This window comes from Phocoena sinus, chromosome 7 (assembly GCF_008692025.1).
Source record: "Phocoena sinus isolate mPhoSin1 chromosome 7, mPhoSin1.pri, whole genome shotgun sequence".
Classification (NCBI taxonomy): Eukaryota; Metazoa; Chordata; class Mammalia; order Artiodactyla; family Phocoenidae; genus Phocoena; species Phocoena sinus.
Window position 1 is genome coordinate 55,188,130 of NC_045769.1, and position 26,428 is coordinate 55,214,557.

The 26,428-nt window shown below is 39.4% G+C and overlaps 1 protein-coding gene across 1 annotated transcript in view; it reads left to right on the forward strand.

Moving 5' to 3' along the window:
- The window catches only part of TTN (titin), a 281,733-nt gene that overhangs the window by 42,173 nt on the left and 213,132 nt on the right, over nt 1–26,428 (forward strand). The window contains 4 exon segments of the mRNA XM_032637061.1: nt 1,317–1,601; nt 1,830–1,955; nt 12,600–12,788; nt 18,054–18,098. Coding sequence (XP_032492952.1) covers nt 1,317–1,601; nt 1,830–1,955; nt 12,600–12,788; nt 18,054–18,098 — 645 coding nt within the window.

The following is a 26,428-nucleotide window of genomic DNA, read 5'->3' on the forward strand; positions in this document are numbered from 1 at the left end:
GGTGGGGCATTTCCAGCCTCTGTTAGGGCATGCCTGGGAGAACCTAGGAAGCCACAGGTGAGCTCCATGCCCTAGGACCAGGGTCTGACTTTAGTGGGGGATTCCATATGCTACCAAGTCCTCAGAGGAGCACCATTAAACCATCCACTTTCCTCATTAGAAACCTTAGAGCTGAATCTGAGGCTGGTCTAGATCCATTCCTGTCCTGACCTTGGGTCCTACCTGTCTGAACAAATACCCCTGAGACAGATGAAGGAACAGTAAGAGTAATCTCAAGTTTCATAAAAATGAACCGTATTGCCAACATTCCCCTGGTCCCTAGAAGACCAAATGGTCATGGTATCCAGTTATTATTATTTCTATATTAGTGGTAGAGAAACTGAGGCACAGAGAAGTAAAGGTCTACCCATATGGCTGTGTCAGAAATCAGCCTCACAGAAGTCATTTCTCCCCATTTCTTGGTTCCATGAATGACCCAGTTTCCCTCAGTCATCACAACACCAAGAATATGTTTTAATTAGCATAACAGGAAAGCTGAATTTAAAAAAAAATTACCTAATTGCCTTTAGACCTAAAATGACATTCATTCATTCATGCATACTGATTGCACTTCACTGGCACCTGTATATTAAAAAATGACTATCACATATACACAAATACTTGAAAACTGAACCTGAATGGGATGAGCCACCTCACCACATGATTTGCCCAAACAACTGTTAAAAATAGGTAGCATGTGGGGCTTCCCTGGTGGCGCAGTGGTTGAGAGTCCGCCTGCCGATGCAGGGGACACCGGTTCGTGCCCCGGTCCGGGAAGATCCCACATGCCGCGCAGCGGCTAAGCCCGTGAGCCATGGCCTCTGAGCCTGCGCGTCGGAGCCTGTGCTCCGCAACGGGAGAGGCCACAACAGTGAGAGGCCCGCGTACCGCAAAAAAAAAAAAAAAAAAAAAAAAAAAAAAATAGGTAGCATGTGGAAGTGTTCTAGCATTCTTTAGAGGACTGACATTGTGACATTGTCACCCCGATCCAGATCCCAGCCAGGAAAGGGGTGACCGTGTTATGCTGAAAAACTCAGCACTCCCAGCATCACCCCCCCCCCCCATCAAATATCAAAAGTATCTCCCTCTACTTAGGGACAAAATTCCAATTTTTTTTCTTTCTTAGCACAAAGAATGTTCTAATATTCTGAGGCAAGTAAAGATATCACCATTCCAAAGTTTTGTTTCGGGGTACATAACCACCTGTCAACAAATTAACATAGATTTTCCCGTGCTTTCCTGTGTTTTCATGGGCTATTGTTTCCTTTTCTTCCCAGCCCCAGAACCGCCCCAAATTCTGCAGGAGCTCCAGCCTGTTACGGTGCAATCTGGCAAGCCCGCCCGCTTCTGTGCTGTGATATCTGGCAGACCACAGCCCAAAATTTCCTGGTACAAGGAAGAGCAGCTCCTTTCTACTGGTTTCAAGTGCAAATTCCTTCACGATGGGCAAGAGTACACACTTCTGCTCATCGAAGCCTTCCCAGAGGACGCGGCCGTCTATACCTGTGAAGCCAAGAATGACTATGGAATTGTCACTACCTCAGCATCGCTCTCTGTGGAAGGTACCTTGCTACTTCTCAGCTTTTAAAGTAAAACCTAAGAAACCCGCTTTTGTATCCTCCCAGGGCATTTAAAAATACAACTTGGAGCTCCTAAAAGTAGATTGCTACCTAACCTGGAAACTTTGAAAGGGCTCCACTCCCAGATAAATTAAGAGAAATCGGCATGCTTCATTCTGTGAGGTCTGTAGGCTGCCTTACTCCTGACAAGTCTGTGGTCCCTTCCTTCAGTTCCAGAAGTTGTGTCTCCTGATCAGGAAATGCCAGTTTATCCTCCTGCCATCGTCACCCCACTTCAGGACACCGTCACGTCTGAGGGACGGCCAGCCCACTTTCAATGCAGAGTTTCTGGAACAGGTAGGTTTACAAGCAAAGGTAGAGTTGCTAATATTTAAAAAGAATGATGTGAGGAAAAGGTTTTCTTACCTCTCATGCATAATTTGAAGTTTCCTGGGCATCTTGCAGAACACCTTACTTGGATTATTGAATTGAGAAATTAGATCAGTGTTTTCCGCTACTGGACTGTACACCTAAAAATGGTTAAGATGATAAATTTTATGTTATGTGCTTTTTTAAACTACAATTAAGAAAAAGGAATGAGTTCAGTGTTTTTCTGTTTTAAACTTGAAAAATGTCATGTTTTCCTTATGATTGTAGTTACACTTTGTTATCTCTTGAAAAAAATACAACAAAACCTACAATTATTATTAGATTAATTATAATGGCATCTACATATGTTTTAAGAGTCCATTTATATGTAAGACGTTGTTCAGTCTATGGACAGTGCTTGTGTGAAAAGCCATATCCCTTTGGAAGGTGGTATCCTGTAGTGGACAAAAGTGGGGGCGTTATGATCAGAGAGGTTGGATTCGAGTCTTGGCTCCACTCTGTGACCTTCGGCAAATACCTGATTTCTCTGGTTCTCTTTCCCTCATGAATAAAGTGAGGATAATATTGCATTCAGTCTTAGAATGTACATTTCATGAGGGCAGGGATTCTGTCTTAGTACCGAGAACATGGTGCCTGGAAAGCTGTAGCTACTAGAAGGAAAGCTCTGTGAAAGCAAGGGTGGATCCTTGTCCTAGAATAGCTCCATACATAGTAGGTACTCAGTAAGTAATTGTTGATCGGACAAAAGAATGCTTGTTAAATGGCTGATATCAGTGGCTGTAGATCATTGTCATGATTATGTCAGCTAACCCACATCAGCACATATCGCAGCACCCCTCATACAGTAATCCCTCCATCTGTTAGCTGTTATGATTTTTAATTGGTGCATGTTTCCCAGAACCACCGGCCCCTCCCCTCACCCCAGGAGTCTGACCTTAGTAGAATGAGGCAAAATGTTTAGAGCCATTTCTAGCCAATGATGATTGTAGACCTACCTCACATAGGGACAGGGTAAATCAACCTTATCCCGAATGAAAATCACTCCCTCATTTGCTTGACTGTCGTATACCACCACAAAGGGAAATTCTCCAAGCTCGGGCATCTCACAGCACTCCTAATAAACGTTTGTTTTTCTTATTGTGCTTCTCCCATTGGGTTATGGCCCAGTCTCTACCTTGCCAAGAGCCGGTTTCTTAAGCAAGTTAGTATTTCAATTGGGCTTCTATCACCTAATGATTTCCTCCACTAGGATGGAGATGCTGATCTAGAAACCAAATAGACCTGTTTGATTTTATGAGCATAATTAAAGGATATGAGGTATATAAAGCACTTACAGGCATGGCTAGCAAGTGATTGGTGCTCAATACATTAATTTTGTTACAACCATTGAGAGGAAGTATAGTAACATAAAAGTCTGGTATTGGGTGACCAACATAGATAAATACTATAGACTTTGTGACTTCAGAGCATGGTATTTGAAAAATGCCAAATATTAAGAAATGAGGACTGATTCGGTGATATCCTACTAAAAAGAAAAATGCATTTTAATATCAAATTCACTAAAGCCATACTAAAGAATATATCCATTCATTGAATTTTTAGAGGAAATTTTTCAAATAAACATATGTATATGGTTTATCTAAAGTAGTAGTCTTAACTATATTTGCGTAGTACTCTTTAGTTTATAAGTCATTTTATAGTTTGCCTTTAAGGCATTGCAAACATACATTTGAAGCTCTCTACAAGACTCCAATTGGGGTAGAAAAAGAAAAATATCTTTTCAATGTGACTGATGTCCTTAAATATTTGAATGGACTTTATAAATTCATGTGATCATTAACTCTCTATGTGTGGTAATATTAATACACATACAGAGGTTTTAGAACCCTTTCATAAATGTATTTTCTATATGACAAAAATAAAATTCACTGAATAAATGCCTTTTAAAATAAAAGCTCACCATATCACGTTTCATGCCCCTCAGACAGAAAATATTCACACAACTTCCCTTAAGAAAGTAAGTGCAGCTCTGCTTTCTGCAAATTGGAAAAAAATATGAATCTGCAGAAGCCCCAGTCTCATGTTTTTGGGAACTCAGTACTTGCTGAAGCATGGAGCATGGTCCTGAGCAATCTGGTGGTGCTTTTGTAAGTGGAAATGTTATCTGTTGAAGGTCTCTGGTGCCACCTACTGGTGGAAGAGAAGTTTGGAAAAGTAGAATTTTAAAACTTGTAGCAAAGCTAGCTTTTTGCTAGTGCTCATTCCACAGATAATGGTCAGTATCATTTGGTGGCTTACAGAGTGGCAGCTAGCTAAGTGAGATGATAAATAATTAGTTTAGCAATGAGGAATGCCCACTGTTCATTTAAACTTTTTTTTTGTTTTATTCTACCAACATCTGTGTTCCTGCTTTTGAGACATTACACTAGGTTCTAGGGATGCCAGGACCTGTCTCTTGCCTTCATGGAGCTCAGTGTGTAGGTGAGGAGACGCGCATGCACAGCTAGATCCCAAGGTTGTAAGTGCTGTAACAGCCCACCTACTCAGTGCTCTCTGTCTGGGAAAGAGCTGGAGAAAGATGCACGGACGGCACGCTGAAGAATTAATAGGCTCATGAGCACAGTCGTGCTCCAGGCAGACAACAACGTTTACAAAGTCATAAAAGCTCACCAGAACACTCCACGTGCTGGCAACAAGTGGTTTTAGTATGGTTGGAAAGTGATGCAACGAGTGGATGAGAAGCTAGAAAAGAAGGCAAGGGCCAGATCCTAAAGTGTTGGTATTCTGTGCTTAGGACTTTAGATTTTATCTTGTTTACTTCGAGGAGCCACTGAGAGATTTTGAAACCCCTGGGTAACATGATCAGGTTTTCTTTTTAGAAACAGCACTCTGATCATGAAAGGAGGAATGGACAGGTGTGGGAGGTGAGGCTGAAGGTAACGGACCAGCAGAGAGGCTATCATATTATAATAGGCTTGGAAAGTGTTGACAACTGAGTCAGGAGAAAGATGGGGGTAGATTGTGCAAGAGTCCAGGAGGCAGAATGAACGAGACTCAGGGACCAAATACAATGGAGTGGTGGGGGTGAGGAACTGGGGCAGTGGGGTGGCCTCACAGAAGCCATGAGAGGCCAGTGACTGACACAGATAGTGGCAGCCCAGTAAAAAGTACCAAGTCCATTACCAAGACAGGTCTTGCCCTTTAGCTCATTTATTATTGACAGTTCATGCCTGTCCTCCTGCTTCACTCAATTCACCAAAGGAAGAAGTTGTCAGGAAGAATAAGCAGGGAACCTTGTGAGGGAGAGAGAGTACCAAACTCTCCATCCTTCCCTTTCCATTGATGTTTAAACAAACAAACCAAGTATTTGTAGGATGACTTTTACATCCCATGTGATGATGGTATTACTTATATATCCTATGACCCTGTTTATTAGGTAAGTTATTGCTGATCCCTTGTGATGTTAGACATTCTCACTTTAATGACTGACTTGTGCCTGTGGTTTATAAAACCCTTTCCTCTGTGTATGTCATTGAATTCACACAGCAATTTTATAGCCCATGAATAGTCCATGAATTATTATGCATCTTATTTTACAAATGAGAAGACTGGTCCAGAGATTAACTGACATGTCTAAGGTCACACAGCTGGTAAATTGTAGTGTCAGGATTCCATTTCCTACCTTACCTTGCTATCTAAGGAAATAAAAAGATTTGTTTCTTTAAAAGGGGAACTTGTAGTTTATAACAACTACCCTAGTGGGAAGCAGGGGAATATTCATAAACCAATATTTATGCAACAGTGCAAACAAATACTAGAGGACTGGACTATTAGAAGATCCCCATGGGTGGTATTGAGATAAGGAGGTAATATAGTGACCACATTTCAAAAACAAGATGGCTTCTGATTTTTGGCTTTTAAAACAAGTAACTAAATTTGAATCCACGCTTGACTTACAGGGCTATTGCATTAATGGAAGTATAATTTTTTTTAAAGTACACATCATCTTAAACTGTAACAACATAGTAATATTTATCCTTGATTTGGGGTTTTTATTTTCTATCATTTTAAGATGGTTCAAATCCTTGTGTGGAAATAGCTAGTTTTTTTTTTAATTTAATTTTATTTATTTTTTTATACAGCAGGTTCTTATTAGTCATCAATTTTATGCACATCAGTGTGCACATGTCAAACCCAATCGCCCAATTCATCACACCACAATCCCCACCCCCCTGCGGCTTTCCCCCCTTGGTGTCCATACGTTTGTTCTCTACATCTGTGTCTCAACTTCTGCCCTGCAAACTGGTTCATCTGTACCGTTTTTCTAGGTTCCACATACATGCGTTAATATACGATATTTGTTTTTCTCTTTCTGACTTACGTCACTCTGTATGACGGTCTCTAGATCCATCCATGTCTCAACAAATGACCCAATTTCGTTCCTTTTTATGGCTCAGTAATATTCCATTGTATATATGTACCACAACTTCTTTATCCATTCGTCTGTTGATGTGCATTTAGGTTGCTTCCGTGACCTGGCTATTGTAAATAGTGCTGCAATGAGTGTGTCTTTTTGAATTATGATTTTCTCAGGTATATGCCCAGTAATGGGATTGCTGGATCATATGGTAATTCTATTTTTAGTTTTTTAAGGAACCTCCATACTGTTCTCCATAGTGGTTGTATCAATTTACATTCCCACCAACAGTGCAAGAGGGTTCCCTTTTCTCCACACCCTCTCCAGCATTTGTTGTTTGTAGATTTTCTGATGATGCCCGTTCTAACTGGTGTGAGGTGATACCTCATTGTAGTTTTGATTTGCATTTCTCTAATAATTAGTGATGTTGAGCAGCTTTTCATGTGCTTCTTGGCCATCTGTATGCCTTCTTTGGAGAAATGTCTATTTAGGTCTTCTGCCCCTTTTTGGATTGGGTTGTTTGTTTCTTTAATATTGAGCTGCATGAGCTGTTTATATATCTTGGAGTTTAATCCTTTGTCTGTTGATTCGCTTACAAATATTTTTTCCTATTCTGAGGGTTGTCTTTTGGTCTTGTGCTGTGCAAAAGCTTTGAAGTTTCATTAGGTCCCATTTGTTTATTTTTCTTTTTATTTCTATTACTCTAGGAGGTGGATCAAAAAAGATCTTGCTGTGATTTATGTCAAAGAGTGACCTTCCTATGTTTTCCTCTAAGAGTTTTATAGTGTCTGGTCTTACATTTAGGTCTCAAATCCATTTTGAGTTTATTTTTGTGTATGGTGTTAGGGAGTGTTCTAATTTCATTCTTTTACATGTAGCTGTCCAGTTTTCCCAGAACCACATATTGAAGAGTCTGTCTTTTCTCCATTGCATATCCTTGCCTCCTTTGTCATAGATTAGTTGACCATAGGTGCGTGGGTTTATCTCTGGGCTTTCTATCTTGTTCCATTGATCTATGTTTCTGTTTTTGTGCCAGTACCATATTGTCTTGATTACTGTAGCTTTGTAGTATAGTCTAAAGTCAGGGAGTCTGATTCCTCCAGCTCCGTTTTTTTCCCTCAAGACTGCTTTGGCTATTCAGGGTCTTTTGTGTCTCCATACAAATTTTAAGATTTTTTGCCCGAGTTCCATAAAAAATGCCATTGGTAATTTGATAGGGATTGCATTGAATCTGTAGATTGCTTTGGGTAGTATAGTCATTTTCACAATATTGATTCTTCCAATCCAAGAGCATGGTATATCTCTCCATCTGTCGGCATCATCTTTAATTTCTTTCATCAGTGTCTTATAGTTTTCTGCATACAGGTCTTTTGTCTCCCTAGGTAGGTTTATTCCTAGGTATTTTATTCTTTTTGTTCCAATGGTGAATGGGAGTGTTTCCTTAATTTCTCTTTCAGATTTTTTATCATTAGTGTATAGGATTTCTGTGCATTAATTTTGTATCCTGCAACTTTACCAAATTCATTGATTGGCTCTAGTAGTTTTCTAGTGGCATTTTTAGGATTCTCTATGTATAGTATGTCATCTGCAAACACTGACAGTTTTACTCTTCTTTTCCAATTTGTATTCCTTTTTTTTCTTTTCCTTCTCTGATTTCCGTGGCTAGGACTTCCAAAACTATGTTGAATAATAGTGGTGAGAGTGGAAATCCTTGTCTTGTTCCTGATCTTAAAGGAAATGCTTTCAGTTTTTCACCATTGAGAATGATGTTTGCTGTGTGTTTGTTGTATATGGCCTTTATTATGTTGAGGTAGGTTCCTTCTGTGCCCACTTTCTGGAGAGTTTTTATCATAAATGGGTGTTGAATTTTGTCAAAAGCTTTTTCTGCATCTCTTGAGATGATCCTATGGTTTTTATTCTTCAATTTGTTAATATGGTGTATCACATTGATTGATTTGTGTATATTGAAGAATCCTTGCATTCGTGGAATAAACCCCACTTGATCATGGTGTATGATCCTTTTAATGTGCTGTTGGATTCTGTTTTCTAGTATTTTGTTGAGGATTTTTGCATCTATATTCATCAGTGATATTGGTCTGTAATGTTCTTTTTTTGTAGTATCTTTGTCTGATTTTGGTATCAGGGTGATGGTGGCCTCATAGAATGAGTTTGCGAGTGTTCCTTCCTCTGCAATTTTTGGAAGAGTTTGAGAAGGATGGGTATTAGCTCTTCTCTAAATGTTTGATAGAATTCACCTGTGAAGCCATCTGGTCCTGGATTTTTGTTTGTTGGAAAATTTTTAATCACAGTTTCAATTTCATTACTTGTGATTGGTCTGTTCATATTTTCTATTTCTTTTTGGTTCAGTCTTGGAAGGTTATACCTTTCTAAGAGTTTGTCCATTTCTTCCAGGTTGTCCATTTTATTGGCATAGAGTCGCTTGTAGTAGTCTCTTAGGATGCTTTGTATTTCTGTGGTGTGTGTTGTAACTTCTCCTTTTTCGTTTCTGATTTTATGGATTTGAGTCCTCTCCCTCTTTTACTTGATGAGTCTGGCTAATGGTTTATCAATTTTGTTTATCTTCTCAAAGAACCAGCTTTTAGTTTTATTGATCTTTGCTATTGTTTTCTTTGTTTCTATTTCATTTATTTCTGCTCTGATCTTTATGATTTCTTTCCTTCTACTAACCTTGGGTTTTGTTTGTTCTTCTTTCTCTAGTTCCTTTAGGTGTAAGTTTAGATTGTTTATTTGAGATTTTTCTTGTTTCTTGAGGTAGGCTTGTATAGCTATAAACTTCCCTCTTAGAACTGCTTTTGCTGCATCCTGTAGGTTTTTGATCGTCTTGTTTTCATTGTCATTTGTCTCTAGGTATGTTTTCATTTCCTCTTTGATTTCTTCAGTGATCTCTTGGTTATTTAGTAATGTATTGTTTAACTTCCATGTGTTTGTGTTTTTTACGTTTTTTTCCCTGTAATTCATTTCTAATTCCATAGCATTGTGGTCAGAAAAGATGCTTGATATGATTTCAACTTTCTTAAATTTGCTGAGGCTTGATTTGTGACCCAGGATGTGATCTGTCCTGGAGAATGTTCTGTGCGCACTTGAGAAGAAAGTGTAATCTGCTGTTTTTGGATGGAATATCCTATAAATATCAATTAAATCTATCTGGTCTATTGTGTCATTTAAAGCTTCTGTTTCCTTATTTATTTTCATTTTGGATGATCTGTCCATTGGTGTAAGTGAGGTGTTAAAGTCCCCCACTATTATTGTGTTACTGTCAATTTCCTCTTTTAGAGCTGTTAGCGGTTGCCTTATGTATTGAGATGCTCCTATGTTGGGTGCATATATATTTATAATTGTTACATCTTCTTCTTGGATTGATCCCTTGATCATTATGTAGTGTCCTTCCTTGTCTCTTGTAACATTCTTTATTTTAAAGTCTATTTTATCTGATATGAGTATTGCTACTCTAGCTTTCTTTTGATTTCCATTTGCATGGAATATCTTTATCCATCCCCTCACTTTCAGTCTGTATGTGTCCCTAGGTCTGAAGTGGTTCTCTTGTAGACAGCATATAGATGGGTCTTGTTTTTCAGGAAACCTGTGTCTTTTGGTTGGAGCATTTAATCCATTCATGTTTAAGGTAATTATCGATATGTATGTTCCTATGACTATTGTCTTAACTGTTTTGGGTTTGTTTCTGTAGGTCCTTTTCTTCTCTTGTGTTTCCCACTTAGAGAAGTTCCTTTAGCATTTGTTGTAGAGCTTGTTTGGTGGTGCTGAATTCTCTTAGCTTTTGCTTGTCTGTAAAGCTTTTGATTTCTCCATCGAATCTGAATGAGATCCTTGCTGGGTTGAGTAATCTTGGTTGTAGTTTCTTTCCTTTCATCACTTTAAGTATTTCATGCCATTCCCTTCTGGCTTGTAGGGTTTGTGCTGAGAAGTCAGCTGTTAACCTTATGGGAGTTCCCTTGTATGTTGTCATTTTTCCCTTGCTGTTTTAATAATTTTTCTTTGTCTTTATTTTTTGCCAATTTGATTACTATGTGTCTTGGCGTGTTTCTCCTTGCGTTTATCCTGTATGGGACTCACTGCCCTTCCTGGACTTGGGTGGCTCTTTCCTTTCCCATGTTAGGGAAGTTTTCGACTATAATCTCTTCAAATATTTTCTCTGGTCCTTTTTCTCTCTCTTCTCCTTCTGGGACCCCTATAATGCACGTGTTGTTGCATTTAATGTTGTCCCAGTGGTCTCTTAGGCTGTCTTCACTTCTTTTCATTCTTTTTTTCTTTGTTCTGTTCTGCAGCAGTGAATTCCACTATTCTGTCTTCCAGGTCACTTATCCATTCTTCTGCCTCAGTTATTCTGCTCTTGATTCCTTCTAGTGTAGTTTTCATTTCAGTTATTGTATTGTTCATCTCTGTTTGTTTGTTCTTTAATTCTTCTAGGTCTTTGTCAAACATTTCTTGCATCTTCTCGATCTTTGCCTCCATTCTTTTTCCGAGGTCCTGGATCATCTTCACTGTCATTATTCTGAATTCTTTTTCTGGAAGGTTGCCTATCTCCACTTCATTTAGCTGTTTTTCTGGGGTTTTATCTTGTTCCTTCATCTGGTACATAGCCCTCTGCCTTTTCATCTTGTCTGTCTTTCTGTGAATGTGGTTTTTGTTCCACAGGCTACAGGATTATGGTTCTTCTTGCTTCTGCTGTCTGCCCTATGGTGGATGAGGCTATCTAAGAGGCTTGTGTAAGTTTCCTGATGGGAGGGACTGGTGGTGGATAGAGCTGACTGTTGCTCTGGTGGGCAGAGCTCAGTAGAATTTTAATCTGCCTGACTGCTGATGGGAGGGGCTGGGTTCCCTCCCTGTTGGTTGTTTGGCCTGAGGCAACCCAACACTGGAACCTACCTGGGCTCTTTGGTGGGGCTAATGACAGACACTTAGCTCACGCCAAGGAGTACTTCCCAGAACTTCTGCTGCCAGTGTCCTTGTCCCCACATTGACCCACAGCCACCCCCCACCTCTGCAGGAGACCCTCCAACACTAGCAGGTAGGTCTGGTTCAGTCTTCCCTGGGTTCACTGCTCCTTCCTCTGGGTCCTGATGCACACGCTACTTTGTGTGTGCCCTCCAAGCGTGGAGTCTCTGTTTCCCCCAGTCCTGTTGAAGTCCTGCATTCAAATCCCACCAGGCTTCAAAGTCTGATTCTCTAGGAATTCCTCCTCCCGTTGCCGGACCCCCAGGTTGGGAAGCCTGACATGAGGCTCAGAACCTTCACTCCAGTGGGTGGACTTCTGTGGGATAAGTGTTCTCCAGTCTGTGAGTCACCCACCCAGCAGTTATGGGATTTGATTTTACTGTGATTGCACCCCTCCTACCATCTCATTGTGGCTTCTCCTTTGTCTTTGGGTGTGGGGTATCTTTTTTGGTGAGTTCCAGTGTCTTCCTGTCAATGATTGTCCAGCAGCTAGTTGTAATTCTGGTGTTCTCACAAGAGGGAGTGAGAGCACCTCCTTCTACTCCGCCATCTTGGTTCCTACTCGCTAGTTTTATTATTATTTATTATTACTCCTACTTTGAAAAAAGCCAAATATATCTAGGATGCCCAAATTTCATGACTCTTTCCATTTTAAAAATTTTCTTTTGTGCTGAGACCTTCCAATGCTTGCCTACTGGTAACAAAATAATAGAGATTTTCTTCTTCATCCTTTAAGGGTGTCTCTTTTAGACTTTATGGAATGTTCATCTTCTCAGGTCTGTTTTTGATGGGTCTTTCTGCCTAACCAGCGTGCAGATATCCCTCACTTCCTGTCTCAGTAGGTAACCACAATCTCAGATCAAACCCTTTATGATGACTGTTTCTCAGGGCAGTCTTTTTCTCATTTGACTGAACATGTCAAAACCTTATCTTTGCTTCCATAGCATGACAGGCAAATGGTTAAAAAGAATATAACTAAAATTGTAAATTTTCAAACATTATAACCCATCTATAAGCTGGATTTTTCTAGAATCATGTTTCCTTCTTAAAAATGAAAAGAAATTATATAAGATCAGATGTGGCATGCCCAAAAGAGAAGTATAATGTTATTTAGATAAATATAAAATTAGTCACTAATATAGTCAATATTGTGTTTGCAGGTAAATAAAAATATCCACTTGTTCCAGTGACTTAAAGATCCTTTTCCTTTCACGTTACAGATCTAAAAGTGTCTTGGTACAGCAAAGACAAGAAAATCAAGCCATCTCGGTTCTTTAAAATGACTCAGTTTGAAGACACTTACCAACTGGAAATTGCTGAAGCTTTTCCAGAAGATGAAGGAATTTATACTTTTGTTGCTAGTAATGCTGTAGGTCAAGTATCAAGCACAGCCACTTTGAGACTGGAAGGTACAGTAAAACAACTTTAAGAACCACATTTAAATATGGATCTAATCTCACAATGTCAGTAACAAATCACTAAGGATTTCACGTAAATCATCGTTGGTCCTACCATTCTCTTAATGTGACTAATTGTTTCCATGTTATATGTGACGTTCTCGCTTTTCAGTTACCCCTTCTCATTATGAATCACAAACCATCATTTTTTATTTTGCCCTGCTTTGTCTCCATAGAATTTTGTAATGTGTTGCTCTCATCATCAGCTTTCATGCTTCCTGATCAGCATGTATCAGAATGGGCAGAAATATGCTAAAGAATTAGATAGATCTGTTTTCTCATCTGGCTAGGATGCAAATTCTAAAAAAAATGTTTTTAAATCTAAGAGTGTTACCATCCCACCATTGTACTGACACAATTCTGATTTCACAGAAGCTACAGTGGGTGATTTCAGGTCTGCACACCAGCTGGATGTGTTTACTGTCATTCAAAGAATGCCTGAGGGTTGAGGGGCTCCACTGTAAGATGGTTTAACATCTCTGTTACTTGGGGCTCTTCCGCTGCAATCAGAAACACTTCCTCAGTGTCGGGGTGGGGGGCACTTTGATTCAAAATGAGATAGTATTTTTATAGAATCAGGCTGTTTTTCCTGAGCTAAAATAGTCTCTGTAATATTAAGCATATACAAATACATAAAGAGTTAGGGCAACTTTTGCTTTTTTCCTTGATTTTAAACACTTATTATAATAACCAGAGGTTTTCTTAATAATCAGTGTAGTGTGGTTTACAAAAAAGAAAAGCTGGTTTGACAACCGGAGGGGAAGAAATAACAACAGGAAACAAGAATACCTAAACTGAATTGCACACTCCACGACTGCCCTCGTACACAATGTAGTGAAGTTCCTTAGAGTAGTTATGTCTCAGCATGTTTGTCTGGAAAATGGAAGGGAACTTGTGTGACTTTGAATCAATGTGTGTATGTAGTGACATACGTTGACAAGGCATCAGGATTGGTCTGGATTCTAGTTCACCACTGAAATTGATAACAGATCTGTAGACAACTCCCAGTAAGTTCTGGTTTCAGTGCAGGGTAAAGACATTAAAGGTTGGCATGCTTCTTTTCAGGATTTAGCAAACTTGAAGAAGTTACATCAGACTCTCAATGGCATGTCTCTTCATCAGTTTCATTTAAGAAGGAGCCCCTTGGCCAAAAGCCCATCTTCATCCAGCCTCTATCAAGCCTCAGGGTGCACAGCGGGGAGACAGTCAGATTCCATGCCAGGGTTTCTGGCATTCCCAAGCCAGAAATCCAGTGGTTGCATAACCAGCAACCAATTCTACCAACAAAAGATGTAGTTTTCCATTTTGAGGAGTCCACAGGCATGGCTTTAATGCTTATAGTTGATGCTTACTCAGAGCATGCCGGCCAGTACTCTTGCAAAGCAGCCAATAGCGCTGGGGAAGCCATTTGTGCAGCTATACTCACAGTGACTCCAAAAGGTAAAGAAAGCCTGGCTTGCTTCAAAGACTTTGATCTGCTGCATCCCTCCTACTCCCACTGTTACTAATGAGAGTCTCTGCTGTGTGTCTTGGTGCATATTGTGGTCGGTCCATAATTTATTAACAAAGTAACACCCAGGTGCCCCTAAGTCCTCAATTATAGTTTAACCAGTGTACTTTAAATCTCACTGAAGTATGTGTTCTGGGCATTACACTAGTTATTATTTGGTTAGGCATCAACTTTGCTTGACATTTTTACTTTTCTAAACAGCATCTCATCATTGCATCATTAATGATTTATTTGCTACATATTTTTGATAAAGTATATGGTGGAGGGAGGACAAATGATATCCCGAATAGAGTCAGAAAAAAAGAGGGAGCGGCTATGTCATTCTGGATAGCTGCGATGACAACAAAAAGAAGGAAGCAGATACTGTATGGCATCCTCATGAGCCTTCATCATCCATCCCTCACTGGATCACTGGGAATGAATTTTCTTTTGTGTCACCCTGACATCCTGGAGCACACTGCATCTGGCATGCTGCTTCCAAGTAACAGTGACGTCTTTCATCTTCATCTTCCATGCCATTTTATGTTACTAACCTAGCCAGGTGACAAAACTTAGATCCTAATGTTCTTTTCTTTTTCTTGTCACTTGATCGTACAGTGCAAGCCCTAGCTAGGCAAAGTTCTGGGGAAAATGTAAGAGAGTCCACCAAGTCCCAGGCAGTGGCAGATCCCTGTTTCACAAAGCAGGAGAGCAAAATATCCCAAAGCGAAATTAAGTCATTTCAAGGATCATCATACGAATATGAATTTCAGGTTTTTGAAGGTGTATCTCAAAGTTCCGCCCACACAGCTACATCCATTCGAGATGTAGAGTTGCACCATACTGCATCCCTTTCACAAATTGCAGAAAGTACTGAGTTATCTGAGAAATGTGCTGAAGAGCCAATGGATGAAGCACCAAGGATTCTCCTGCATCTTCAGGACCTCTCTGTAAAGTGCGGCGACATGGCTCAATTCCTCTGTGTCTCAGAAGAACCTTCCGTTGATGTAACCTGGACTCATGAAGGTGTAAAGATAGAGGAATCTAAGAGAGTGAAGCAGTCACAAAATGGCAATGCTCAGTTACTTACCATATGTAATGTTCAGCTGGTAGACCAAGGATTGTACAGCTGCGTTGTCCACAATGAGTACGGAGAGAAGACAACATCAGCAGTACTAAGAGTAGAAGGTGGTTATTTGATATTTAGCTCTGACTTGCTTCATTTCATCCTCATCGCTTTATGCAGCTTTTCCATCATGCAGATTGAATCAATGAATATATTAAATAGAATACCCTTAAATTAGCACTCTATTCATAAATGACTTATGAAAGTCAGCCAAGTCGTTGGCCAAACTTAAGAACGTGTAACTTTCCAGTCTAGATTCAAGGAAGTTTAACTTTCAAATCTGAGTTCAGGAAGTCAAGGTTTGTTTCGTATGTGCTCTTTTTTCTAATACTTACCAAATGTGCCACCTAGGAAGTGTACCAAAGAAGGTTCAGATGTTAGAGTTCATCAAGTGTTTATTGAGCATTTATTATTGTGCCTGGCACTGTCTGGACCAAAATTAGTAGTCTTTAGATATTTCTCAATAAATGCTGCTGCTTTATAGTCTCAGATCCTCCCAGAATTGTAGAATTATCTCACAGCAAGATCATTATTTTTGTTGTTGTTGTGCTTGATTCACCACTGTGTCTAGAAGGGGCACAAATATATTTGGGCAAAGGTTAACTTCTTCCTTCCTTCCATGGACTTTCTTCTTGGATGCTAATAAAATGAGAAGAGTATTCTTCAGGTACTAGAAGCCTGTGCTGTGTGTCTGCAGCAAAGGACCTTTGCTGAATCCCATGGAGGGAAGCTGGTGGAAGAAGTTTAGGCATCTCCAGGGGTCTGTGGAGAGCTGCGGCCTCTAGCTCTTCCCTGATCCGGCCATATTATTGTTGAGGCGTCAGAGATGAACAGGGGCAATACAGTGCTGTGTGCACGGCCATCTCTGCAGTGAATTTTGAGATAGATTCATTAATTCACTTAATGTATCTGCAATCCTCACTCACCAAAAGGAGGATTTGTTTTTTCTTAATCTGACATTTTGGTCTATAGCTATTTCTGATTAATTTTCAAAGCCTAAGAAAGGGATAGCTCAAGAACTGAGGTCTAATTATGCAAATTAGGTAGAAAATTCCACCATCCAGAAAGTTGACCCTCAGTTTCACCATAGCTGCTGGCTAGCACAGTAATCACACAAGAAACTATCTATCTGGAGGCGTTGTCTACAAGTCACGTAGGTGACAACTGTGACGGTTTCCGCAGCAAGATAATTGGGAGCTGGTGTGTTGTGGAGGTGGGAGAAATGTAGGTCTTTCAACTCGCTTCCTAAAGAACCTAGTGCTCTAGGACAGTCCTTCGTCATCATGTTCCCAGAGTGGATTTGAGCTGGACATTTTTGCCTCAGGATTTCCAGTTCACTCAGTTCCAACAATTATATTATTAAAATGTTCTTGGTGCGTGAGCATTTTTTTTTCCCTTGGGAAGTCCAGACTGCCTTACTGAAGAAAGTTAAAAGAGAAGCCACTTTTCAGTATTTGAAGAGTGAAGGATCAGGCACAGTTATCTAATTATCTAATATAGGCCAGTCTTTATCTGTTCCTCTTCGATTTGGGCCTAATAATCTTACATAGGCTAGTTATCCATGAAAATCAGGTAGGAATGGGAACCCCCATAAGTCTGTTTGAGTAGAGTTCTTATGTGCATAGTAAGCATAGATATATCCTAGTTTGGGGACTAATGTGCTGCTTACCCTCTCATCGTAATGACATTCCATCGTCTCTAAATTCCACGTGTGTTTTACTCTTACAAACACAACTAATTTATTCCTTTTCCAAACTTTATTCTTACCTAGCAAAAGAATTGCAAACCAGACCACTTACCAAAATTACCCTTGGTTCAGACACTAAAAGTATTAAAACACTCAAAGAGTCCCAAGTTAAAACAACCCATGAAGTAAAGAGAGCATCATCAAAGAAAACATCAAGTTTGTCAGTAACTTCATGCCAAAGACCACAAGGAACTGAGAAGCCAGGGCGGCAAGCACACTGACTTGTGTCACACAGGCGGGAGAATGAGAGTGTTACCTGAGCACCTGCTTTCTCTGAAGCCACCCAGAGATGATTGTGTCTAAAGGCTGTGACTTTTCCTTATGTAATAAAAGTAATTTTGAGTTGAGGACTCTGTTCTGCTCTTTAACATATAATTGGACTTTGCGTGAAGTTTTAAAGGTGGTTCAAATCAAAGGAGTGTTTACTAGCAGAAAACTCAATTCTGCAGGGAAATCTGAGAATGGCCCTCAGTTAAAAGTGGCAAGTTAGAAAATGCATGTTCCTTCTAAATGTGATTTCATCTCCTAGCAAGTAGTCAGTCAACAAGACATTAAAAAAGAAATATTCCTTTTGTTTGTGGATTGCTTTTCTCAGTGCATGTAAAAGGCATGGGGAATTGTGGAAGTACAAGTGGAAATTTCATAGAGAACCTAAAATAAAAATGTTTAAAAATCTTTCATCATTGTCATGTACTTTATCAGCTCATTGATCTGTTTGGCATGGATTTTGGGGGTTGCATTTGGGGGATGTAGTTTTCTATTATAGTAAAGAGAAAATTGTAATTGTGTGAATCATGAATTGAGGCAGAAAGTACATGGAATTAATCATGAAAATCTCTTGTTTTTGCACTCTAGCTCCTGAATCAATGTTGCATGAGCAGATTGAGATGGAGATGAAAGGTATGGTTATATTGAATATGAGATTTAAGTAGAAATTCTGAAGGATTAATAGAATCCTTGAGCTGCCTTCTGTCAGTAGTATTGAGAAAAATGACATAGATGTACAAATATATCTCTTACAGTATATATTACTGTGTTGCATGCCTGGTTTAGTATGCTGATAGTTACATGCATTTCACAGTAATTTGTTTTATGGTAATTTAAAATCTTATATTTAAAATTTATCAGCCATAATCAACTTCATGTTTGCAGCCATTTTCAAAAGCGTGTATTAGAAAAGGTTGTCATCTTAATGCATGAAATCATGAACTAGAAGTTTGTTTTCAAAATCACTGTGAATTAAATTGAACAAGAGACAATAACCTAGCTGTCATTCTCAGAATGCAACATCATGAATGAATTATTATTGAGACGCTTTTTTATTTAGGGTGTGTGAAAATGTTACATTCCCATTCCGGTTTACACTTCATGCACATACATCATTTTAACATTGATATGTCTCTTACACTGGCTTGCAGATAGCTGCCTTATGTGATCCTTATTGCCTGCTTTTCTTTGCATAACATCGTGACTTTATGGCTGTATTAGTTCGAATAAACGCCTTCTCATTTTATTTTATTATTTTATTTTATTTTAGCTAATCACTTATGGTTATAGTTCTCGTATATATATCTTAAATAGTTAATTCTCCAAAAATACAATAATTTAATCTATAATCAAAAGGATCAGAAAGGGCGTTTATTCCACTCTCTGCAAGTCAGGTAAGATTTTCCTCTTAGCCATCAAAAGAACAGTTTTCCTGCTCTCAAAACAAATATGCACAGGAACATGTTATTTTGAAATTCATTTGTGCTTGTTCAAGAAGAAATTTCAGCAGTTTGAAGAAAAGACCAGACAACGAACGATTTTCGTGTCAGAATCTTTTAAACAGAGCATGGTGTTGCGTTTATTCGAACAAATATGGTGAGTGAAATTTTTTATGGATTTGTGAGAATCTGTAGCATGCACTTTATTTCATTTCCTATTTTGCAATTTCATTTATTTTCAACTTTTTCAAGTACTATGGAAAATAGTAAAATGCTTTATAATTGAACTTTTTTTCAGAATTGTTCTCTGAGGAAGCGTCTGAACATTCAGAAAGAGATACCTGCGTTGCCTTCTCAGATCCTGAAGACATAGATCACAGCTCCATGGCTGCTAAAAGATATGCAAGTAGAATATCATCTACAAGCTCCTGGCCCAAATATTTCAAGCCTTGTTTTACCCAAAAGCTTATGTTTAAATATGTTTTCGAGGGTGAACCTGTTGTTTTTACGTGTAGATTAATTGCCTGTCCAACTCCAGAAATGACTTGGTTTCATAACAATCGACCTATCCCAACAGGTCTTCGACGAGTTATAAAAACAAAGAGTGATTTACATCATCACTCTTCCAGCTTAGAGGTTAAAAGGGTCCAAGACAGAGATACTGGAAGTTATAGATTATTAGCAATTAATAGTGAAGGGTCTGCTGAGTCAACTGCATCGTTGCTTGTTATTGAAAAAGGGCAAGATGAGAAATATTTAGAATTTCTGAAAAGGGCAGAACAGACACATGGAAATATGGAGGCTTTAGCTGAAAGGAGAGAAAATAGATTAAAGGTTGACCTGAGGTTTACTGGCTCTCCCTTTAACAAGAAACAAGACGCGGAACAGCAGGGAATCATGCGAACTATACACTTTAAGACAGTAAGTCCTGGCAGGAAAACAGATTTAATGTATGATGAAGAATATTTAGAAAGTAAATCGGACACAAGGGGATGGCTTAATGTAGGTGAAAGTTTCCTGGATGAGGAGACCAAAATGAAGTTGCAGCATTTACGGGAGGCTAGAAAAATGTTAATGGAGAAAAAGAAATTATCTTTGTTAGATATGTCATCTGAAATAAGTTCAAGAACTTTGAGAAGTGAAGACAGTGATAAAGACGTTCTGTTCTCTCGAGAGGAAATAAAAAGCAGGTCTGTATCTGACCTAGCTGACAATAGGGATAAGGTAGATAATTCAACTGAGGGTATTGTCCAAGATCCACAGGTCCTTCCTAATCTAATGGATCAAAATGTAGAATCTGGAGAACCTCCCACAAGCTTTCAAACTACTGTTGATGAGGAAATTCTCCAGACTGAAATGAGAGTGAGCCAAGAGGCATTCCTAAGAGAAAGTCTATCAAGGGACCATTTATATGGTAGGATTCTAGTAAATGAGAATATCCAAGCAAGAGAACAACTTGAAAAACTTATGACCCCAACGGAAATTGTAGAGTCATCTAAAGATATCACAAATGTAAGTAAGAATGAGGAAATACATGAGACCCCTGAAAAGGTGTCTCAAGTTACTATACCATACACCAGTGAATCTTCTGGTGCAGTTGTAAATATTCAAGAAAGTGAAGCATTAGATATTGACCAAATAAGAAAAGATGATCTGAGAGAATTTCAACACTCCACTTCCACAAAAGTCGATGAATTCAAAACTGAACAGGAAGAAAAAGCCACAAGATTTTTCGAAAATTCTTTCCAGAAACATCCACCACGTTGCCCACCTTCATTTCTTCAAGAAATTGAACCTCAAGAAGTTTATGAAGGTGATAGCTGTGAATTCGTGTGTCATTTTCAAGGATATCCTCAACCCATAGTGACATGGTATAACAATGATGTACCAGTCCCATGTAATCGAGGCTTTATCACTCAGACCTTCAAAAACTATTCAACGTTAACCTTTTCTTCTGTCCATCCTCAAAATGAAGGTTTCATTACCTGTGTGCTGTTTAACCAATACGGAACAGTAAAAACAACCGGTGTACTTAAAGTGAAGTCAAAACAAAGGCATGATGTCGAAGCACATAGGGTCCCAGTGTTGCATGACTACACTGATGAAGAAGAGGAGCTGACATTGGTGTTTGACCAAGCAAAAGGCGTTCCTCCATCTCTGAGACAGGAAGGCCAAACAAATCTCCATATGTTAAAAGCTAACCCACCAGTTCCTCCCTCTGCAGACATAGAACTTCTTTCCTTTCCTGTAGAAATTCAGATAACGGCAGCTACTCCTACCCCAGAACAGGATAAAGAGTCAAGAGAGTTGTTTCAACTGGAGGAGTTGGAACCTAAAGCAACACCTCAAGATGAGGCTACTCGGTCACCAAAGCACAAATTTATATTTTCATCTGATATTACTAACGAGCCGCCAGAAGTGTTACAAGAAATGCCAAAGCATGCCAGTTGTAGAGAAGGGGATTCCGTAGTCCTTGAATGTTCACTGTCTGGTGAGCCTAAACCAGCTGTGACATGGTTCCACAATGGAGTCCTTTTAAAGCAGAACCAGAAGTTCCAGTTTGAAGAAGTTAATTGTAGCCACAGGTTATATATTAATGATGTTAATTCTCAAGATTCTGGAAAATATGAATGTGTTGCTGAAAACAGTTCAGGAATGGTTGAGAGTGTTTCAGATCTAACAGTGGAACCTGTCACTCACAGGGAATATAGTCAATTAGAAAATATGGGTGGAGTTTATGCCAAATATTCCAAAGATCAACACATTCAGGGAGAATCTGTAAGGGCACACTTTCGTGATTATCCAGCCGGTCCTTTTACTCCCCAGTCCAATATAAAAGAATATTCTGTAAGAGAATATTTTCAAAGCCTTGAGACAATTGAACAGATAGACCAGAAAGGCCAGGTTTCTTGCACATCTTCTAGAGAAAAACTGCCCATATTTATGCAGGGTGCTTCTAGATCCATAACAATCAACAAGCCTCTCCGAGCTGAACTCATACAACGTCAGGATGAAGAGAAAGAGGAACATGTAAATGAAAAATCAAAGCTACACCAAGCAGAGGGGACTGTCTATCCATCTGTTGATGATTTCAGTGAAGTTAAAATTAGGAAAGAGGTAAGAAATGATCTGGGGAAACTTGGTGGACCAGAAAGGGAAAACGTGCAAGAATATGCCCAAAGTGACTATTTATCAAATATCCACTCTGAGAGAACTTCTGATGGTTACAATACGAAAGAATCGTCCATAATTGTATACGAAGAACCCTTTGGGGAAGGGAGATACTACCCAGGAAAAAAGGTGAGGCATAGAATCATTGCATTTGAAAAGTTACAACATATAGAAAAAGGTGTTCTAGAAAAGAGACCTACCAAGAAATCATTTGTGAATCCTCCTCAAAAGAAGCTTGATGACAAAGACTTTCCCTTAAAGCAAAGAAAATCAAGATCAAGTAACCTAAACACAGATATGCATCAGGCAGAGGAAATGCCTCCAAACACTGAACAAGATTCATCTAACATTGTAATGAATTTAAAGCTGCTTTCTTCTCAAACTCATAAGGTACTTGAATTACAAGAGAGGGAACAACAGAAGGAAGTAGGTCTTATAGATCAATTTGCAGTTGCTGAAAGGGCTGAACATGAAGCACCTATTACATTTGACCTAAAGCAATTTCATGCTCAAATAGAAAATGGGGATGTAAAATTTCAGGAAGTTAGACTAGATAGTGATCAATCAGAAGAAGCTTATTTTCAAACCCAGCATCCTGCTTCTGAAACAACCGAGGCTGAGAGCATTGTATTTGATCTGAAGCAAATGTATTCTCATTTAGGAGACCCAGCTAAGGAGTTTCAAGAGCAAGAAACTAGGCAACAGCAGGAAACACCATATAAAGAGGAAGTTCCTAGCACTGAAACATTACAATCTGATACACAGAATACCTCTCAAAGCGCACAAAGTAACATATTTACCAATCCAGAGATTTCTTCCAGTAAGGAGTTTTTAGATAGGACTGTGAGGGAGAAAAGTGGTAGTGATGAAAATGCCTCTTATTTGGAAAAACATATGCAGGAACAAAATTTAGAAATTTTAACTACTGATATTTCTCTTAAAACTATTTCTGAAGAGATCCATAGTGAACCGTGTGCCCTACTTTCAACCTCATCCACAGATGTAGGAAAAACTGATATTTCTGAGAAAAATGGGGATAGGAGTTTCATTTCACATGTGAGAAAAGCAAGTGAGGAAAAACTTATAGAGGTTTGTAAAAAGGAGGAGGAGCATTCTTTGGAACCAGAGTTGGAGTCATTTCAAAAGCAAGATGGAGGGACACAGGGATATGCTGCTGGAATTTTGGGAGACCACATAAGTGAGGTTCAGGAAGCAGACACATGCCACAGAAAAATTTCCCTGAGTCAGCACTTTCCATTCTTGATGACTGAGGAACAACGGAATCCAAATGATCAAATAAGTGAGAAAATGGATGCTCCTGGAAAAGAAAAATGTTATGAAGAAATTCAAGTTCAGAATGAAACTTCTTTCTCCAGTACTGAAAAACAAAAGATAGAAACTTGTTTTTCTGAAAACCCTCCTAAGTTGGATGAGGCACATACAACAGAGGTAATGGAATGTGAGACCTCCCTAACACAGTACTTACTGGCTGCTGGAAAGCATGAAGTTCCTGAGACGGCAGACACCAAGCACAAGGCAGATCTTGTCCACAGTGAATCAGTCACATCAATGGAGGTCGAAGAAGTAACTTTCAGCACTGTGTATGAGTACTACAACCAACAACAGGAATCACTGGGACGCCCATTTTCTCCTGAATCTGATATTTCAATTGATGTGGGAAGTACAAGCAGTGAAGCACTCTCTGAGCTAGATCAGTTTTATACCCCACCATCCTCTGTTGAACATCTTGAAACTCCAAAGTCTCCTGATTTGTATCTTACTCCTGTAGACACAGCTAAAAAATCCTCAACAAATTTAGGAGGTAAGACTATTGAAAGGACCACACCTTTAGAGGAAGCTACTGAAAGGTACTCAACACCTTCCGAAGGCAAGGTAGCAGAAAGGTGTTCTACACCCTCAGGAGAGACCCTGGAGAGATACTCCACACCTCCAGGAGACACCCTGGAGAGATATTCCACACCTCCAGGAGAGACCCTGGAGAGATACTCCACACCTCCAGGAGACACCCTGGAGAGATATTCCACACCTCCTGGAGAGACCTTAGAGAGGTATTCCACGCCCTCAGGGGAGACACTAGAGAGATATTCTACACCTTTAGGAGGAGAAACTGTTGAAAGATATTCTGTTCCTACTGGAGGACCAAACCCCACTGGAATCTTTAAAAGGTGCCCATCAAAACTAGAAAGGGAGGACAGTCCATCAAGTGAGCATTTCCACACACCTACAGAAGAGAGAAGCTCAGCTTATGAATTATGGCGTTCTGATTCCTTTGGCACGCCCAATGAAGCCATTGAACCAAAAGACAATGAAATGCCGCCATCTTTTATTGAACCTCTGACCAAAAGGAAGATCTATGAAAACACAACCTTGGGCTTCATTGTTGAAGTTGAGGGCCTTCCAGTTCCTGGTGTGAAATGGTATCGAAATAAATCTTTGCTAGAGCCAGATGAAAGGATCAAAATAGAAAGGGTGGGTAATGTGTGTTCTTTGGAAATTGCTAACATTCAAAAAGGAGAGGGAGGCGAGTACATGTGCCATGCTGTAAACATCATAGGGGAAGCAAAGAGCTTTGCACATGTAGACATTGTGCCCCCAAAAGAGAGAGCAGTGGCCCTTCCGCCTCCAGTAACACATCAGCATGTCATGGAGTTCGATTTGGAAAACACTGGGTCATCAAGAACCCCTTCTCCTCAAGAAATTGTCCTGGAAGTTGAATTAAGTGAAAAAGATGTTAAAGAATTTGAGAAGCAAGTGAAAATAGTCACAGTTCCTGAATTTACTCCTGATCATAAAAGCATGGTTGTGAGTCTGGATGTTCTCCCATTGAATTTAGCAAATCCAAGTATGGCTTCAAGGGAGGAAGAAGACAAAGATTTAACAATTGACTTAGAAGTATTTGAAATGCCTCCTCGCTTTATAATGCCTATTTGTGATTTTAGAATTCCAGAAAACTCAGACGCTGTGTTCAAATGTTCAGTCATAGGCATCCCAACTCCTGAAGTGAAATGGTATAAAGAATATATGTGTATTGAGCCAGATGACGCTAAATATGTGATTAGTGAGGAGAAGGGAAGTCACACCCTTAAGATTCGCAACGTCTGTCTTTCTGATAGTGCAACGTACCGGTGCAGAGCTGTGAATTATGTAGGGGAGGCTATCTGTCGGGGATTCCTCACCATGGGAGATTCCGAAATGTTGGCTCTGCTGTCAAAGAAAAGTAAAGTGACATTGAGCAGTGTGAAGGAAGAATTAGTCTTAAGGAACAAATATTCAGACAGCTTTTTTGAATTTCAGGTGGAGGAAGGGCCTCCCAGGTTTATCAAAGGTATTTCTGACTGTTCAGCACCGTTAGGGACAGCAGCTTATTTCCAGTGTTTAGTCCGTGGCTCTCCGAGGCCCACAGTTTACTGGTACAAAGATGGGAGATTGGTGCAAGGAACAAGGTTCAGTGCCGAGGAAAGTGGCATAGGGTTCCACAACCTGTTCATAACAAGCTTAGTGAAGGAGGACGAAGGTGAGTACAGGTGTGTAGCTACGAACAAATCGGGCATGGCTGAGGCCTGTGCAGTGCTCACCCTAATTTAAAGCTCCTCATGCAAGGTGTTAGTGTCCCCATAATGATGAGAATGGACTTGAATGCTTTCACACTTTCCAGATTATATAGTTCTAATAAATCTCCAAATACGTCTACTCTATTTGAACAAATTACATTGATAAACCCCAGGGAAAACAGTTTCTCTATGTGGAAATCTCATGTTTGTAATACATGTAAATATTCTATTATCTAAACTGTGGAATTATCACCTGTGTCAATTCTGCTGTGAATCATCAAACACTATTAAACATCTCCTTGGCTACCTAATCGTTGGTACTTCTACTTTACCCTCCTTCTACTCCATAAAGTCCTTCAGCAGAATGCATTCTCTTTTAGCAGATAAACTGTATGTCAAGTAAAATGTGAAATGGAAGACCATGTCAGATGACCACACAGACAAATTGGTAAGGTAAAATCTCTCTGCTCTGAGTATAAGTCATTTTGGAAACGATAACTCTTTTGCACCCAAATACATGCTTATTTACTCAGAACAAACCAAGCAGCAACAGAAACCAGCTTTGCCCAACTGGTAACTAACTCTATAATCTGTTTTACCTTGCAATCTTTATATTTATTTTTAGCTCTTTAAAAAATATTTTCATTATTAATATCCCTCTTCTTAAGTGTTTTAACTCTTGCTGCTTTTGAAGGGACCAGTGGTGCTCTCTTGGTGGGTAGAGTTCACCTAGACATTTGCAGAATATGCAAATAAATATCTTTCCACTTTTGGAACTACC